Source organism: Rhinoraja longicauda, chromosome 42 (assembly GCF_053455715.1).
Source record: "Rhinoraja longicauda isolate Sanriku21f chromosome 42, sRhiLon1.1, whole genome shotgun sequence".
Classification (NCBI taxonomy): domain Eukaryota; kingdom Metazoa; phylum Chordata; class Chondrichthyes; order Rajiformes; family Arhynchobatidae; genus Rhinoraja; species Rhinoraja longicauda.
Window position 1 is genome coordinate 6,908,722 of NC_135994.1, and position 18,834 is coordinate 6,927,555.

Here is an 18,834-nt window from a genome sequence, read left to right on the forward strand (position 1 = left end):
AAAATCCGCTTCCCCATGGCAATCTTTGAGCCACACACTCAACTCTGATTTTATTGATACTCTGCCAAAGTCCAAGTAGTTGAAGTAGTAATAGAAAGACTGACCATCTTAGTTTGAACCCCAGGTGCCTCCTGTGAAGTATCCGTGCCACTGGTTCCCACATCGACGACAACAAACGGATTGCCTCAGGAGTGTTGGGATACCGTGATCTGAAGCACGATTTAAACCAAGGAGTTGGCACATTGGTGCTGCTTGTGTGGCATGGGATTGAGAAATGCATGCCATCCCACTGATCTGCCACTCGTATGATATTTCCTCCCCTCTCAAGCTGTGGAAATTTATTCCTGTATTATGTAGACTGATAAAAACTGAAGAATCCACTTGAATTTCTGTGTGGAGTAACATTGCCAGAAGTGGCTCTGCATAGTATGAACAGTGCTACTGACAGCAACTCACCACTCCCACAGACTCAGCGGGTCAGGCAGCATCTCTGGAGAACATGGATAGAGCTCTGCACAAACTAACTGTCTCTATCTTGATGTGCAGATGCTGGTTTAAACCATAGATAGACACAAAAAGCTGGAGTAACTCAGCGGGACAGGCAGCATTTCTGGAGGGAAGGAATGGATGACATTTTAGGTCGAGACCCTTCTTCAGACTAGTGGAGAAGGGTCTGGACCCGAAACATCACCCATTCCTTCTCTCCAGAGATGCTGTCTGTCCCGCTGAGTTACTCCAGCACTCTGTGAAACATCACCTATCCATGTTCTCCAGAGATGCTGTCTGTCCCGCTGAGTTACTCCAGCACTCTGTGAAACGTCACCTATCCATGTTCTGCAGAGATGCTGCCTGACCCGCTGAGTTACTCCAGCACTCTGTGAAACGTCACCTATCCATGTTCTCCACAGATGCTGTCTGACCCGCTGAGTTACTCCAGCACTCTGTGAAACGTCACCTATCCATGTTCTCCACAGATGCTGTCTGACCCGCTGAGTTACTCCAGCACTCTGTGAAACGTCACCTATCCATGTTCTCCACAGATGCTGTCTGTCCCGCTGAGTTACTCCAGCACTCTGTGAAACGTCACCTATCCATGTTCTCCACAGATGCTGCCTGACCCGCTGAGTTACTCCAGCACTCTGTGAAACGTCACCTATCCATGTTCTCCACAGATGCTGTCTGTCCCGCTGAGTTACTCCAGCACTCTGTGAAACGTCGCCTATCCATGTTCTCCAGAGATGCTGCCTGACCCGCTGAGTTACTCCAGCACTCTGTGTCTGCCCGTGTCTCGATGCTCTACAGGGTGTAGCACCTCATGACCTTGCGACGAATGCTCGCTATATTTGTTTTAGAGAATATTTGGGGAGAAAGAAAGAGAACAAATACACTAAGTTTAGTTTAGAGATATAATGCGAAAACAGGCCCTTCGGCCCACCAGAGTCCGCACCGACCAGCGATCTTTGCATGCTAGTACTGTCCGATACACTAGGAACAATTGACAATTTTTACCGAAGCCAATTAACCTACAAACCTGTACATCTTTGGAGTGTGGGAGGAAAGCGGAGCACCCGGGTAAGACCCACGGGGGAGAATGTACAAACTCCGTACAGACAGCACCCGTAGTCAGTATCGAACCCGGGTCTCCTGCGCTGTGATGCAGCAACTCTACCACTGCCCTTTTTTGCATGTTGATTCCTCTCGTAAATTAGTTTAGTTTTGGTTTAGAGATACAGCGCAGAACCAGGCCCTTCGGCCCACTGAGTCCGCAAAAGTGAACCAACTTTTAAAAGGGCGAGAGCCACTCGTATCCAGATACATTATTCATAAAAGTCAGATGACGTTGATAGAGATGTAAAAGCACAAACTTGATCCAAGGTTTATAAATAGTGGCAAGTATAAATGGCCCCATGCTAAATCTGTGCAACTCATTAGTTTGTTTATAGTGCAGGGGAGAATTTCTATATCGTTCTTGTGATTCCTGCCCATAGCATTAGAATCGGCATGAACAGCTGTTTTTGGCTATTATAAAAAAATTCTAGTGTTTCTGCTAAATTTTTGGCGAATGATTGTGAATCCAAATTTTGTAATTGATTCAAAATTTTGAGTATCCCACTTTAGAGAATCATGGAGTCATTCAGTACGGAAACATTTATGCTGACGGAGATTTGCCCACGTTTAACCCTTACCATGGTAAACCTTTCGTAGCCATGTACCTGTCAAAATGTCTTTTAAATGTTGTTAATGTCACTACCTCAACCACTTCCTCTGGCAGCTTGTTCCATCTACGTAATGTCGCCTGTGAAGAAATTTCCCCTCAGGCTCCTGTTAACTCTTTTCTCTCTCACCTCATACCGATGTTCTCTAGTTTTTGCTTTCCCCAACCCTGGGGGAAAATGCTATGTGCATTCATCCTGTCCCTGCCCCTCATCATTTTACACCTCCATAAGATCATCCCTCAGTCTCCTACATTCCAAGGACTCAAGTCCTAGCCAAACCACCACCTCCCGATAACTCAGTCCCTCAAGTTCTGGAAACATCTTCGTAAGTCTTCTCTGCACTCTTTCCAGCTTAATGGCATCTTTCCAAGAGCAAGGTGACCATCTCTGAACACAGCAAAGCCGAACTAAGTGTCGCTTCATCAACATCTTGTACAATAGACAATAGGTGCAGGAGGAGGCCATTCGGCCCTTCGAGCCTGTACGCACCACCATTCAATGTGATCATGCCTGATCATTCTCAATCAGTACCCCGTTCCTGCCCTCTCCCCATACCCCCTCACTCCGCTATCCTTAAGAGCTCTATCTAGCTCTCTCTTGAATGTATTCAGAGAATTGGCCTCCACTGCCCTCTGAGGCAGAGAATTCCACAGATTCACAACTCTCTGACTAAAAAAGTTTTTCCTCATCTCTGTTCTAAATGGCCTACCCCTTATTCTTAAACTGGCCCCTGGTTCTGGACTCCCCCAACATTGGGAACATGTTTCCTGCCTCTAACGTGTCCAACCCCTTAATAATTTTATACGTTTCGATAAGATCCCCTCTCATCCTTCTAAATTCCAGTGTATACAAACCTAGTCGCTCCAGTCTTTCAACAAATGACAGTCCCGCCATTCCGGGAATTAACCTAGTAAACCTACGCTGCACGCCCTCAATAGCAAGAATATCCTTCCTCAAATTTGGAGACCAAAACTGCACACAGTACTCCAGGTGCGGTCTCACTAGGGCCCTGTATACAACTGCAGAAGGACCTCTTTGCTCCTATACTCAACTCCTCTTGTTATGAAGGTCAACATTCCATCGGCTTTCTTCACTGCCTGCTGTACCTGCATGCTTCCCTTCAGTGACTGATGCACTAAGACACCCAGATCACGTTGTACGTCCCCTTTTCCTGCAACTGCGACATAACATCATAACTTCTATACTCAATGCCCTGACTGGTGAACTCCAGCATGCCAGAAACAACCACCTCCACCCAGTCTGCCTGTGGCGCTACATTCAGGAAACTACTTGCACTCGTAGGTCCCTTTGTCCTAAAGCACTCCCCTGAGCCCTGACATTCACCGTGAAACTCCTGTCCTTGTTTGACTTCCCAACACCTCTCGCTTATCTGAAGTAAACCCCATTCCTCAGCCCACTTACCCAGCTGATCAAGATCCCACTGTAATTTTGATAGCCACCTTCACTGTCTACAATACTACCTATTTTAGTATCATATGCAAACTTACTCACCATGCCATGTACATTCTCATCTAAGTTCTGGATGTAGATGACAAACAGCAGTGGACTCATCACACTACCAGTCACAGGGGCCTCTAGTCCAAAAAATAGCCGTCAAACTAATTATGTATACAATTAGCTAGCTCTCCCTGGGTTCTGTGCGATCGAATCTTTCAAATCAGCCTACCATGTGGAGCCTTATCAAAGGCTCAGCCGTTGCAAATCAGAATTGCTGGGATGATTCCAAGACTTTAGACGCCTGGACAAACCAGTGAGAACTAGGGCAAATTTTCAGGAGAAATGGATAATAAGGAGTTTAAAATTATAAAGAAGATAGACACAAAATGCTGGAGTAACTCAGCGAGACAGGCAGCATCAGTGGATAGAAAAAATGGGTGACGTTTTGGGTCAGTCTGAAGAAAGGTCTCGATCCGAAACGTCACCCATTCCTTCTATCCAGAGATGCTGCCTGTCCCGCTGAGTTACGCCAGCATTTTGTGTCTACGGTGTAAACCAGCATCTGCAGTTCCTTCCTACACTTAAAGTTATAAAGTGTGAGTTGATATAAATAGAGGAGAAATATTTCCATCAGTCAGTGAGCTCTCAATCAGTGGAGATAAATACAAGATCATAGGACAAAGGAGGAAATGACCTTTATTTTCCAAGGATCTTCTGAAAAGGAAGTCGCTAACTGTTTGATAAAGAAGAAAATAAGGGAGTATTGGAAGGGCAAAGAGGTTAAGTAGGTGTTAGCTAGGTGTGTAGGCTGAATGGCCGCCTCCTACAGTGAAATTCTGTAAAGTGCACCTTCCCTTTCAGTGTCTCCAGCATTATGTTATTCCATCACTTAAATACACGGAGCAAAATGGATTAATTTGTGTTAAATCCAAATCTATGCAGAAGCCGCAGAGCATCACCTTATTACTCCAGCCGAACTTGTATCAATATCAGTATCAATAAACTTATTTCAATGCTTCTGACATTGCTTATACTTTGTGTAAATGAAGGGCATCAAATAAAACAATGTATTTCTGTTGTGTGAAAGTTCATGTATCAAATCTATTACTCAAATTGTGAAGACGAATCTTGGGTAATTCTATTTTTCTGTGTAAACTAGCCTGAAGATCTTGGCAACCAATTTGGACAGATGACACTCAGTCGCCAGGGTTCTGCTGAAGCTCCTGAGACTACCTCTGCTGTGTTTCAAGCCCCAGTGATGTCTCAGCAACCTGGCTACATCATAGCTTCACCAGGGCAGTCTCTCTCTGCTCCTCCGTATTCAACATCTGGACATCCGACACCTCAACAGGTGCTTCAGCCTCAGGGTTACATCCAGCCTCCCCAGCAGGTACCTTTTTTGTTGCACGTTTTTCTGGTGTTCGAAATGTATGAGCAATTATTTGGTGCACATTTGAATTGCAATACAACGATGTCTATGATCATTCGTACGATTCCCTGAAATCCAAAATGCTAAAATAGTGCAGTTGAGCTGTACTACTGATACATATAAAAAATATAAATCGTCGGTGATCTTTGAATTATCGTCGTCGTCGTGGCTATCCCTCGAGGTCGAGGATGCTGGTCTACGTTCCGTTGATTTTATGAACTCGGGTGGTTTGTGAGTCCAACGTTGAGCGATTGAATCAAGTATTCTCCGCGTCCGTGCGGGTTCTTGACTCGGAGCTTCCAGCCATCCCGTCGCCCTTCCCCCATCGCCGAACGTCTTGAGTGAAGTTTTGCGCTGCTCACAGAACGAAGACGCCTGTGCGTGTGTTTGTTCAACGTGTACTTGATGTTGCACTCCAAGAGGCACACGGCCCTTCACAAATCAATCAACTCATTCCAATGGCAAGGGAACCAAGACGACTGGAGCCGAGAGACCTGTTGCAGCCTTCATCCGCCTTCACAGCCGTTGAGTTCAAGATAACTCCGTCCGCCTGGTCCGCCGTTGAGGTCTTGTACGTTGGATGGTTCTTAGTCTGGACCCTCATCCTCGACCGTACCGCCATGGGTGGCCCCACCAGAAGCTAGTGCTTCCGACGGCATCGCTCTCAGAATCATGGGGGCACGCAAGCCTCTTCACCACGACAAGGTGAACGATCCGAAGAGGCTTTGAATTATATAAATGACATGAAAGTAAATATGTTGCTTGGTATGGACTAAAGCTGTGGAGACCAAGAAGGTCTTAGTTTTCATTTATAACTTTGATGTACTTTAACTTCAACTTTTTCTGGAGAGAAGATAATCAGCCACATTTCCTACCCCTGAAACTACCCAGCACCTCTTCCCGGAGAACACGTTTGGGTAATAATTTGTAAACAGGATTAGTCTGGTTCAATGAACCTTCCCTGGTTCAATGGTTGCCGGAAGCTTACTATTGAAGCTCATTGTTGTTCCTCCTGATCCGATGGGACAATTTGTTTTGTTCAGGCATACCTTACAAAGAGCTTTTTAAAGTTTATTTTTCAGATACAGAGCGGAAACATGCCCTTTTGACCACTGAGTCCGCACCGACCGTAATCCCCGCACACCAGACCTGTCGTACACACTTGGGGCAATTTACAATCTTTACCGAAGCCAATTAAACTACAAACCTGCACATCTTTGGAGTGAGGGAGATACTCAAAAGCACCTGGGGAAAACTCACAGGGAGAGGGTACAAACTGTACAGACAGCACCCAAGGTCAGAATCGAGCCCGGGTCTCTAGTGCTGTAAGGCAGCAACTCTACCCTCCCGCCACCGTGCCACCCATCTGGCTCTTTGTTCGGGCCCCCCTGCAGGTCTGACCCGGCTGGGATGCCACATGTGCTTTTCCAGGTCACACCTTTGACACTGGAGCCAGGCCTGTATATTTAAAGACAATCCCATCCCCATGGGGCGTTGGTCCATTTGGTGTTGCTGTTGGTCAGGGCAGGAACATACCCCTGCGCATTTGAGTTACCCTTCTCTGCTTTTCATCATGGTTGAAATAAGTGAAAATCTTTTGTTTCAGCAAAGCTGTTATAAGTTATATTTTGTGTTGTAATTTTTTTTGTGGTCTTGCCACTTCTACCAGAAAATAGTTTTCTTATCTCTCATGGCAGTGACTGGTTTGGGTTTTTTGGTTTAACTCTTGCATCTGGATTTTAAGCTCACCCGAGATGATTGGGTTGAAAGTCACTTGAAATCTGCTTCACACAAGGATTCTCTGTGAGGTGCCTTATCAGATTGAGAAGGCAAGGCAAGGCCTGATGTTGAGGCCCTTGCATTTTCATTGTGCTTTTTAAAGTTAACTCTCCTGAAGGACATCAAGGGAGTATTTTCAAACACACATTTAATAGCAAGTGGTATAAGATAAGTAGACCGAAGACCAAACATTTGGTTAAGATCTGTCTTAAAGGAGGAGCAGACCCTAGCATCCAGGAAGAAAAGTAATTCAGATTACAAAGGACTGTACTTAGAAAAATGAGAGAGCAAGTGATGCGAATTGTATTGCACGCTGTGATGACTTGACCGAGGTTCTCCAGGGAGAATCTGCATGTTTGTAAATATCCCGTCTCAATCCCCTATGCTCGTGTCTTTAAACTCTTCTGTTTGCATATATGGATGTTGGCACCATGCAACAGGTGGGCAGGGCCCCAGATGGCGAACGTTAATTCCTTAGAAGTAAACTGTTGCAGTTCTGTTCAGCAGGGCACGCTGGAAAGCATGGGGTTTGTGGAGATTGGAGGAGGATGCCATTCTTGCGGTATGTATCCTGTATTCAGATGTTTTTTGTTGTTGTTTGCACACGCAGTGAATTTGTACAAATCCATAATTGAATTATAATGATCATGCAAATAATTGTCTTAATTTGCTCACCTTGTACTGTGTGCTCTCTTCACAGGGCAAGGCGGATGTACTCATCCAACGACTGAAGCTGGAGAATGCCACTTAGCAAGTCAACCTCCCTACTTCAACCAGACACACGCGCACATGTGCACAGCATAGCAGAAGTAGCTTACTCTACTGAGCAAGCTTTTGGGCATCTGCCCAGCGTTGCCTACCTTTCACCACTTGCACACTTTGGGCCTGTTTTCACATGTAGACACGAAAGCAGTGCCTGCATTGATAGATGATCTGAATTCTGTGCCAGCAACTAAATATGTACTGATATTTTCCACCCGAGACGTCTTGAGAAAAGTTGAGTGCAAGACAGTTTATAAAAGATTGTGTAAGTTGTACCTGTGTGGAGATCTCAGTCATACACGTATGTACAGTGGCGAGGCATATCATATCATATCATATCATATATCTACAGCCGGAAACAAGCCTTTTCGGCCCTCCAAGTCCGTGCCGCCCAGTGATCCCCGTACATTAACACTATCCTACACACACTAGGGACAATTTTTACATTTACCCAGCCAATTAACCTACATACCTGTACGTCTTTGGAGTGTGGGAGGAAACCGAAGATCTCGGAGAAAACCCACGCAGGTCACGGGGAGAACGTACAAACTCCTTACAGTGCAGCACCCGTAGTCAGGATCGAACCTGTGTCTCCGGCGCTGCATTCGCTGTAAAGCAGCAACTCTACCGCTGCGCTACCGTGCCGCCCGAGCATCTCAGCATTGCTCCTTCGTTTCTTATAGCCCTCATATGACAGTCAAGCCTACTTCAATAAAGTTGGAGTCCATTTTGAAGGAACCATGAGAGAGAAATTCATATAACCCATGGGCAGACATCATGAAATACTGACCTGCATGGCTATGTATAGTCTACTGCAAGAGCAGCTTAAATACTCAACCGGCAAGAGGGATATGCCGCCTTTGGAAGGAATGATTGAGTTGCAACCACAACTGTAAAGGGGCTTTTGCAGTGACCTAGGCCCAGCTGGGTTAGTTGCAGATATGGATAGCAACTCAACTGTATTTCCTACAGCTCATCAGTTAATTGTGGAGTCATCCGCATTCCTACGGAACTGGGAGACAAAGTTATTACCACCGGCAATGCACACGTCTTACAGGATGTTTTTACTACATAAAGACAAAGGCATTGAATGAGCACATTGGATGTTTTAGCACCACGCACCAGGAATTGCCCTGATAAGAACACAAAAGCAGAATACTACACATTCTGGAAATATGTACTACGTCCAGAGAGTTCTGGAAATCCTCACACATCCAGGCAGCAACTGCAGAGAGAGAATAACAGTCCACATTTTGAGTCACTTTTGTCACATCCGAAGATGGCCATTGAAGCCGAGGACCGCAGTAATTTTAGTTCTGGGCGTGTAGATGATGTCGCTGGCATCAGATTCCCCTTCCCGAGAGTGAACCCGTGGGACGCAAATGGCCCTGGCATGACCTCAGAACCCCTGGCAGAAGTAGTCATGGACATCTATAACCACCTCCTTTAATCCGAGGTTCCTACCATTAAGAAAAGCACAGTCGCTGCAGTGCCAAAACAAGTCAGATGACGACCTTTCGATAGCTCTGACATCTATTGTCATGAAGTGCTTTGGGAGGTTGGTCATGGTGCCCATCAACTCCAGTGACCCAGACAGTCTTGATCCTCTCAATAGAGCTCTGCCTTCAACACCATAATCTCAGCCAAACTCGCCTTCAACTCGGGAACTGGGAGACCGCATCCTCTTCTGCCGCTGGATCCTTGATATCCTGACTCATAGAGACCACAATCAGTAAGGATAGAGCATCCTCAACACCACTACCCCGCAAGGATGTGTTCTCAACCCCTTACAATACTCCCTGTACACTCACGATCGCGCGGCCAAATTCTGCTCTTAACTGTTTACACGTTTGCGGGTGACGCCACCATGGTCGGCCAGGTCTCGAACAATGACAAGACGGAGTACAGAAAAGAGATAGAGAACTTAGTAGCATGGTGTCAGGATGACAACCTCTCCCTCAATGGCACCAAAACGTCGTGGGAAAGGTTGACTTAGTTATTAACTTCAGGAGGTGAGGAGGAGTACATGTCCGAATAAGCATCAATGGTGCTGAAGTGATAATGGTGGTAAGCTTCTTAGGTGTAACCATTAGCAACGATTTGTACTGGACCAACCACATTGATGCCACGGCCACAAAAGCAAACCAATGCGTGTACTGCCTCAGAATAGTAAGGAAGCTTGGCATGTCCCTAACAACTCTTACCTGCTTCTGCAGATGCACCATAAAAGGCACACTATCGGGATGCATCACGGTTTGGCTTGGCAACAGCTCTGTCCAAGACTAGATGAAATTGCACAGAGATGTGGTTGTAGCCCAGTCCATCACACAGATTAGCCTCCCCACCATCAAATCCACCTACACTACACGCTGCCTTGGCAAAGCAGCAAACATAAAGACCTTTTATTACAAAAAGCTGGAGTAACTCTTCAGTATTCAGTGGATCAAGACAGGCAGCATCTGTGGAGAGAAGGAATGGGTGACGTTTCGGGTTGAGACCCTTCTTCAGTCTCAACCCGAAACGTCACCCATTCCTTCTCTCTGGAGATGTTGCCTGTCCTGCTGAGTTACTCCAGCTATTTGTGTCAATGTCCGATTTAAGCCAGCATCTGCAGTTCTTTCCTACACAAGACCTTCTTCACATCAGGTCATCACCTCTTCTCCCATCTTCCCTTGGGCAGAAGACACAAAAGCTTGAAAGTACGTACCACCAGATCCAGACCAGCTTCTTCCTCGCTGTTATTAGATTACTGAAAGGTCCTCCAACAAGCTGCGGGTGTCGTCCCGATCTTCCAACCTACCTCATTGTGGACCTTGGGCTTTTTCTCTACAGCTGTAACACTATAATGCTGTAACATTATATTCTGCATACTGGTGTTTATCTCTTTGCACTAGATGTTGTACTTGTGTATGGCTTGATTTTATTCACGTATGGTATGATTTGCTTTGACTGAGAGCATGCAAACAAAAGCTTTTCACTGTATCTCGGTACACATGACAATAATAAACCGATACCAGCTTCAAGTTTTTTGGCGGAAATATCACCAACAGTTTGTACTTGTCCAACCATGTTTATGCAGTGTCCAAGAAAGCAGACTAATGCCTCTACGTCCTCAGAAGACTAAGGAAATTCCACATGTCTCCAATGACTCTCACCATTTCTACGGCTGCACTATAGAAATCAGCCTGTACAAATTCACCACAGCTTGGTATGGCAACGGCTCTGCCCAAGACCACAAGAAATGAGAGGCAGTTGAGGACGTAGCCCAGTTCATCAAGCAAAGTAGCCTCTCCCCGCACCATCAACTTTATCGGTACTTCACACTGTCTTGAGAGAGAGAGAGAGAGAGAGAGAGAGAGAGAGAGCAGCCAACATGATCAAGGAGCAATCACATGCTGGTCAGTCTCTACTCTTCCCTCTACCATCGGGGAGAAGATAAAGAAGCTTGAAAGCATGTACTACCAGATGCAAGGACAAATGCAAGGACCAGATGCAAGGACCCTGTCTTATCTGGACCGCTCATATGCTCGGGATAAATTCCCAATCTTCCATTTTACCTCGTTGCGGCCTTTGCACATTTTGTTATATCCGGGATTTCTCTGCAGCGGTGACACTATTTCTGAAGAAGGGTCGCGACCCGAAACGTCACCCATTCATTTTCTCCAGAGATGCTGCCTGACCGGCTGAGTTAATCCAGCATTTTGTGTCTACCTTCGATTTTAAACCAGCACCTGCAGTTCTTTCCTAAACACTATATTTATTTTCTCTATGCACAACCTTCGTGTACTCGTACATGGGGTATGCATGCCTGGATAGCATGCAGATTTTCACTGACAATAATAAGCTGATACCAGTACCAATGAGGTTGCAACTCTTTACAGTATTGTCTGTATGCCTGAGTACCATTCTGCACTGTTCATCACCATGCCCTAATTGATGATTATTCCATCTGCTAAGAATGGTACAGTTTCTTCGTGTCCCAGTTCCATTGCAATATATTAGCCAATGATAGCTTCATCATATTCTCTGACAGAAAGTTCAATGGACTTTCCTGATATTGTAAAACTTTTCCTTAACCTATCTGGAATAAAGTACTCTCTTTCCAATTTGACTCCAGCTGTTAAATGGCACACAAGATTATTAAAAATAACTTTTTTCAGGAATTATAATGTAAAACACTTGCATTGTTTGGCTACAGGAGGCAGTGGAGGCCAATCCACTGGATGTTTTCAAGAGAGCGTTAGATTTAGCTCTTAGGGCTAATGGAATCAAGGGATATGGGGAGAAAGCAGGAACGGGGTACTGATTTTGGATGATCAGCCATGATCATATTGAATGGCGGTGCTGGCTCGAAGGGCTGAATGGCCTACTCCTGCACCTATTGTCTATGCTTCTATTTTTTCGTTCCCATTCTATTTTTCTGTTTCAATTTTTCCGTGCCATTCTTGAAGCAGCCATAAAAATATAAAACTGGATTTTATAGTTCCAAATTCCCTTCCCAGTCACACGTTGTCTTAACTTAAGCTGTTCCTTCTTTATTGGGTTGAAATCTTATAGCTCCCACATAGTGGCCCTTTGAGGATGCCAGCACCCAGACGACAAGGGTTCAAAAGTTCAGCTCAACACTAGCTTTTCACAGCCATTAGGAATGAGCCTTGCTAGTGACTTCCAGGCCCCTCGAAGAAAGCTTTCAGAAGTTAGATGTGCAAATGTGCCCGCTTCATCATGTTATGGGTCAAAAATTGTATGAAAAAGTAATTTTACTGAAAATCATCTCATTAGGTGCTTCCATGTTGAACTTCATGAGCTAGAAAGTCATGAGAGCAACTCTTTCCAGTTTTGCAAGTATTTTAGGACATCTTCAAAGGTCAGTTTATTGTCACATGTACCAATTAAGGTACAAGTGAGACTCAAATTACCATACAATCATACTAAAAAAAAGCAACAAGACACACAACCACATAAATGTTAACGTAAATATCCACCACAGCGGATTCCCCACATTCTTCACTGTGATGGAAGGCAATAAAGTCCAAGCTTCTCCCAAACTCCACGCTCAGAGAGGAGACTTCATCAACTTCGTGTCTAGCCCCCAAGAGCAGGCAATGTGACAACAGTCATTTATCTCCACTGCAGGCTGCTGCAGAGTAGGGATTCAGGGACCACGTATATCCCCACAGAGACCTGTTGTTCGGGAGGGTGTCTGTGGTGCCTTGTACAAACATGGTTCCTGCCGTCTCTGCTCTAGCATTGGCCTGTCCAAGTTTCTCCAATGCCCAGGAGCATGCAGTCACCCCCTTCCCGCCCCCCCCCCCCTCTATTGCACGATCATTCATTCTGCAGCAACGATTCCCTGTATCTCAAAGACTGTTCTCATACTGCAGTGTGCCCCTTTAAGAGCGGGCAGTAAAACTGCACCTGTAAATTGCAGGCTGTAAATTGCAAGAATTTGCGAAACAGCTGGGGGGGGAACAGACAATGTTGAAACAGCAGTCACTTTCAGGATGGCATTGCACAGGGGAACCCAGGAGCACCATGACTTCTCAATCCCAACATGACTTTCACAAGCAATGTTTGGGTGTCCAACAATGCTGTTTAAATGCCAAAGGGAAGGCGTGAAGCAATCGCTTTAGGCATGATCGTCAATACTACCCGTAAAATGTAGGTCCAAGCAGTCCTTCAAGTTGGTGTGTTTACAGGCACCTCTTATGCACAATAGCATTACTTGTATCAGGTTTTTAAAAAAATCCCTTTTACAACATATTATTGGTTATCTCTGCTTCTTTTGCCAATAGATTTCTTCATTTTTGGTTGCGACTTGCACATAAACCATATCATACAAAGGATGTATGTTACTTTGGATTAATATAAACTTTGAGAGGATAAAGAGGAATGCTTGAGAACCAGAACAGTAGTAGTTATTGTACCTCCAATGTTACAGCCTGGATTGTCCTCTCTCTTTAGCCCAGGACCTCTGTTATACACCGATCAGTCGAAACATTATGCCCACCTGCCTAATATGCTTTTATTCCTCCGTGTGCAGCCCCATACGCAGCAGGGTGCGATGCACTGTGTATTGTGACACATTCCTCCCGTGACCACCATTAACATTCTCTATGACTTGTGCCACAGTTGACCTTCTGTCGGTTCGGACCAGACGGGATAGCCTTCGTTGCTCTCGCGCATCGATGAGCCTTGGGCGCCCAACACCCTGCCTGTCGCCGGTTTGTCCATCCTCGGACCTCTGTCAGTAGGTACTCGCCACTGCTGACCGGGAGCACCCCACAAGCCTTGCCGTTTCAGAGATGCTCTGACCCAGTCGTCTGGCCGGAACAATTTGGCCCTTGTCAAAGTTGCTCAGGTCTTTACTCCTGCCCATTTCTCCTGCATCCAACACATCAACTTCAAGAACTGACTGTTCACTTGCTGCCTAATATATCCCACCCCTTGACAGGTGCCATTGCAACAAGATAATCAATGTTATTCACTTCGCCTGTCAGTGGTCATAATGTTTTGGCTGATTGGTGTATTGCTCCTTGTGATGCTGGATGTGCCAAAAGACACCTCTCTTACTACCCCTGCTTCGTGACACAGAGTCGTGCTGTTCACAGTTTGAAGGATTTTCACTCCTTCATCTGCCGGTTTCTTCTCAGTCACACCACGGCATTTGCATCAGGATCCGTTAGTAAAATGTCACACGCTTATTCACGTGGCCATGAGGTCTCATCCAACAGCTTTCATGAGAAGATGTTCGCAGGATCTGACCTCAGAAGCATTCTCGCAGCTATCAGTAATTAATCTAGGTGGCAGCAATGGTAGCTTGATTATATAGCTGCAGCATTCCAAGCTGCCAAGCAGTGTGAGATGAATGTGAAGAGGCACTAGCTGGTCACATCAGGCTAATTACCCCATCCATAGCTACTGATGCTTGCAAATTGTTTTAGCAGTGGGAGTAGATCTCCACTTGGGATGCCTCTCATCTGTTTACAGAACAATTCCTTGAAGTTACAGAAAGGTGAATATATTAAGAAGTTCCTGCAAAGCGTAACTGACCCACGGTGGACTTGTTCACCATTCTCATTCATTATCCGACCAGCATTGGTCAGCTTTCATGTTTCTTGTTACTGTTTTAAGGATAGCAGATAGGGGGCGTGGCTGTGTTCTGCAGCTGTGGCTCACCGGCAGTCTCTCTGTTTTTTTTTTGTTTTTGTCTTTGTTATCGTTTAAATGTTTCTTTTGATTTATTTTTAACTCTGTATATGTGGGGGGGGGGTGGGGGAAACCTTTGTTTCTAATCTCCTCCTCAACGGAGATGCGACCTTTACCGTGTTGTGTCTCCGTTCGTGCTACGGCCTAACACCGTGGAGTTGGCGGCCTCCAGCTGGGATCGACCTTGAAGACTCCGGTCGCAGGGCCTGGACTTACCATCTCGGAGGCTTCGGCCGTGGGCCCTGCAGACCACAACATCGGGAGCTCGCAGGTCCCTGGCTGGCGACCGGCTTTCGGGAGCTCCAGCCGTAGCAGTTTCGACCACCCCGAAGCGCGAGGTTTGATTGACCCGCTCGCAGGCCCTTCATCGCCCTGCGTGGCCTGGCCGCGGCACTTTCCATCGCCCGGTGGGGGCTCAGGACCTTCATCGGCCTGCTCGGCTCGGCCCTGGGACTTTCCATCGCCCGTTGGGGGCTTCAAAAGTCGGGAGCCTCGATCGACTCGTGGCACCACGGGAGAAGAATGAGGAGGAGATAAGACTTTTCTTTGCCTTCCATCACAGTGAGGGTGTGCCTGGAGCAATCACTGTGATGGCTGTTTGTGTTAAAAATTGTAATTGTGTGTCTTGTGTTCTTTATTGTTGACTGCCGGACCCTGACGTGAGAGGATGCTGACGCTATTTGTTCGCCGCTTCTCCGTCAGGATAGTTTGTCCGTTTGTTTTTATGTCTTGACTGTTTTTGTAAAGCGTCTTTGAGCATTTGGAAAAGCGCTATAAAAAATAAATGTTTATTATTATTATTATTATTTAGTGTAATAATATCAATATTTCGGTGTAGTTGGGGCCACAACGGAAATTGCTAAATTCAATGTCAGTTGATGCTGAGTCAGCAAGGGTATCTTCTGCAAAGGTCACACCAACAGCTGCTGCACATCAACAGCTGCTGCACATCATGCAAGTGTCCACCTGGGGATTGCGTAGTGCATGGTACTTTATTTGTTTTATCTTGGAAGAGCTTAGACACAAAATGCTGGAGTAACTCAGCGGGTCAGGCAGCATCTCGGGAGAGAAAGAATGGGTGACGTTTCACAGAGTGCTGGAGTAACTCAGCGGGACAGGCAGCATCTCGGGAGAGAAAGAATGGGTGACGTTTCGGGTCGAGACCCTTCTTCAGACCGATCAGTCTGAAGAAGGGTCTCGACCCGAAACGTCACCCATTCCTTCTCTCCAGAGATGCTGCCTGTCCCGCTGAGTTACTCCAGCATTGTGTGTCTACCTTCGATTTTAACCAGCATCTGCAGTTTTTTTCCTACTCTTGGAAGAGCGTGTCTAACACTGGCGTTTAAAGTTATTAATGGAACGTTTATCTGAATCCCTTGGTTAAATACTGCATCTTATCTCATGCCCCAATGACTATCGACCTCGATATCATAAAACAGGCTCTGGTACGTTGTCAATGTTTACCGTAATGTGTTATGACATCTTGGCCTTATGGATGTAGGATAATGATAGATGGCCCAGGTACTTACAGTAACAGTGTCAACTGGATTATTTTGTCCCTTTGTCTTGATGTAGATACCAGTATCGTATTATCCCCCCGGGCAGTACCAAAGCTCCAACCAGCAGTATCGGCCTCTCTCCCAGGTTCCTTACAACTCTCAACGCAGTCAACAGCTGCCTCAGCCAGCGCAACAAACAGGTAAGCAAAGTGCCTTGCTCTGCGGGCTTAAGATGATTTAAGATGCATAGAAAATAGGTGCAGGAGGAGGCCATTTGGCCCTTCAAGCCAGCACTACCATTCATTGTGATCATGGCTGATTGTCCACAATCAATAACCCATGCCTGCCTTCTCCCCATATCCCTTGATTCCACTAGCCCTCAGAGCTCTATCTAACTTTCTCTTAAATCCATCCAGTGATTTGGCTTCCACTGCCCTCTGTGTTAGAGAATTCCACAAATTCACAACTCTCTGGGTGAAAAAGTTCCTTCTCACCTCAGTTTTAAATGCCCTCCAATTTATTCTAAGACTGTGGCCCCTGGTTCTGGATTCGCCCAACATTGGGAACATTTTTCCTGCATCTAGCTTGTCCGGTCCTTTTATAATTTTATACGTCTCTTTAAGACCCCCTCTCATCCTTCTAAACTCCAGTGAATACAAGCCTAGTCTTTCCAATCTTTCCTCATATGACAGTCCCCCCATCCCAGGGATCAATCTCGTGAACCTACGCTGCACTGCCTCGATTACAAGGATGACATATATTAAACCAGTTACTCTGACAGCACCTCCCCAACTCATACCCTGTACCATCGAGAAGTCAAGGCCAGCAGGTGCAGGGAAACACCACCACCCACAGTTTCCCCTCCAAGTCACGTGCTGTCCAGACGGGAAATCTAGTGGCCCTCCTTCATCATCAACTGATCTAAATCCTGGAGCCCTCTCTACAACCACACTGTGGAAGCAACTTCATCAAAAGGACTGTCCACGTTCAAGAAGACAGCTCGCCACCACCTTAAGGGTGATTGGGGATGTCAGTGGTAACTGCATCCAGAAATATTAATAAACAATAAAAAGCCCTTTCCTCACATCAACAAGTTTATTTAATCACGTTAACCCCCTAGAAACCAACAGAGGCTCTTCAGTGAAGTTATTCTTCAACTTTGATCGATATAAATGTATCTGAAGTTGCTTCTCTCTTTTTGCGTACAACCTTTTTAAAGGCTGATTTTCAGTCATCCATTTTCTCTTCTTTTGGCATCCTTCACTGGCTGCCCTGGAGAGGGAGAGAGTTTGCCCCTGTGTCTTTTTGCAAGGAAATTCCGTGTGCAGCAACATTCCTCGGACGCAGCGGGACATTGTGCTTCTAACATTTGCGGCGCTTGTTCTTTTGTTGGTGACGATGTGACCAATGGTCCAGTTCTTAGTCAACTTATCGCTTTGGAACCTAGGTTTACAGGGTGTGATACCAAACCAGCAGCAGACCTACCAGGGAATGATGGGCGTACAGCAACCTCAGACACCAGGCTTGATGAACAGTCCGCGAAACAATCTCGGAAATCAGATGCAGGGAATGATGGTCCAATACTCATCCGTTCCATCGTATCAGGTAATGATTCTGGGGGGAAACACCAGGTTTCTAATGTTGTAAGATATGCAATGAACCGAATTTTCATAAAATATTGTTCCATAAATAGATTTGTTATTGATCGTATTTATCGAGCAAAGCATTATTTACCTGTGTGCATTAGTTCATTCCTCTCCTCAAAGAAAAGAAAATGTGAGAAGGTGCTTCTGATTAGATTGGTGTGAGTGCTTGTCAAACGGGATAAAATATATGGCTGCACCATTAAACAATTAAGCAAAGTTGCAGTGGGCATAATCTGTTCTTCGCTGCCTATCATCCAAACATGCAATGTAAGGAAGAATATGAGGTTGATCTGTGACCACCTCCAATGACTGCTGGTTTTATGCAATGCTGGAGTTTGAGCAAACGTTAAACTGAGTCTGGTTCTGCAGCTCCATTGCCTCGTTCTTTTCACTGGGGAATTTTCATTTACTGTCAACTGTCCTCCAGGAAATTTAGTAGGAAAATAACTGTAGATGCTGGTTCAAATCGAAGGGAGGCACAAAATGCTGGAGTAACTCAGCGGGTCAGGCAGCATCTCTGGAGAGAAGGAATGGGTGACGTTTCGGGTCCTGGGGAGGTAAGGGAGTCAGTCTACACCACGACAGAAGGGGGAGGGGTTGTACAGTTTGACAGCCACAGGGAAGAAGGATGTCCTGTGGCGTTCGTTCTGTGCTGCATCTTGGTGGAACCAGTCTGTTGCTGAAGGTGCTCCTCAGGTTGACCGGTGTGTCACGGAGGTGTCATTTGATAAAATCATGCCAATCTGTAACTTTAACTCCACATTCCCATCTCCCATGGGTAGCTTTTCACTTCCTTGCTTATCAGGTATCCTTGTTCCTCTGCCTTAATTTCCTCT

General features: G+C 45.8%; 1 protein-coding gene across 10 annotated transcripts in view; it reads left to right on the forward strand.

Moving 5' to 3' along the window:
- Positions 1-18,834, forward strand: part of r3hdm2 (R3H domain containing 2) — a 204,229-nt gene that overhangs the window by 151,511 nt on the left and 33,884 nt on the right. For all 10 annotated transcript variants that reach the window (XR_013549608.1, XM_078431560.1, XM_078431567.1 and 7 more), the window contains 3 exons: positions 4,834-5,064; positions 16,429-16,552; positions 17,800-17,957. Coding sequence is in view for 9 of the 10 variants with exons in the window: in XM_078431560.1 (XP_078287686.1) it covers positions 4,834-5,064; positions 16,429-16,552; positions 17,800-17,957 (513 nt within the window). In the remaining variant the exon portion in view is untranslated. The remainder of the gene's footprint in view (positions 1-4,833; positions 5,065-16,428; positions 16,553-17,799; positions 17,958-18,834) is intronic.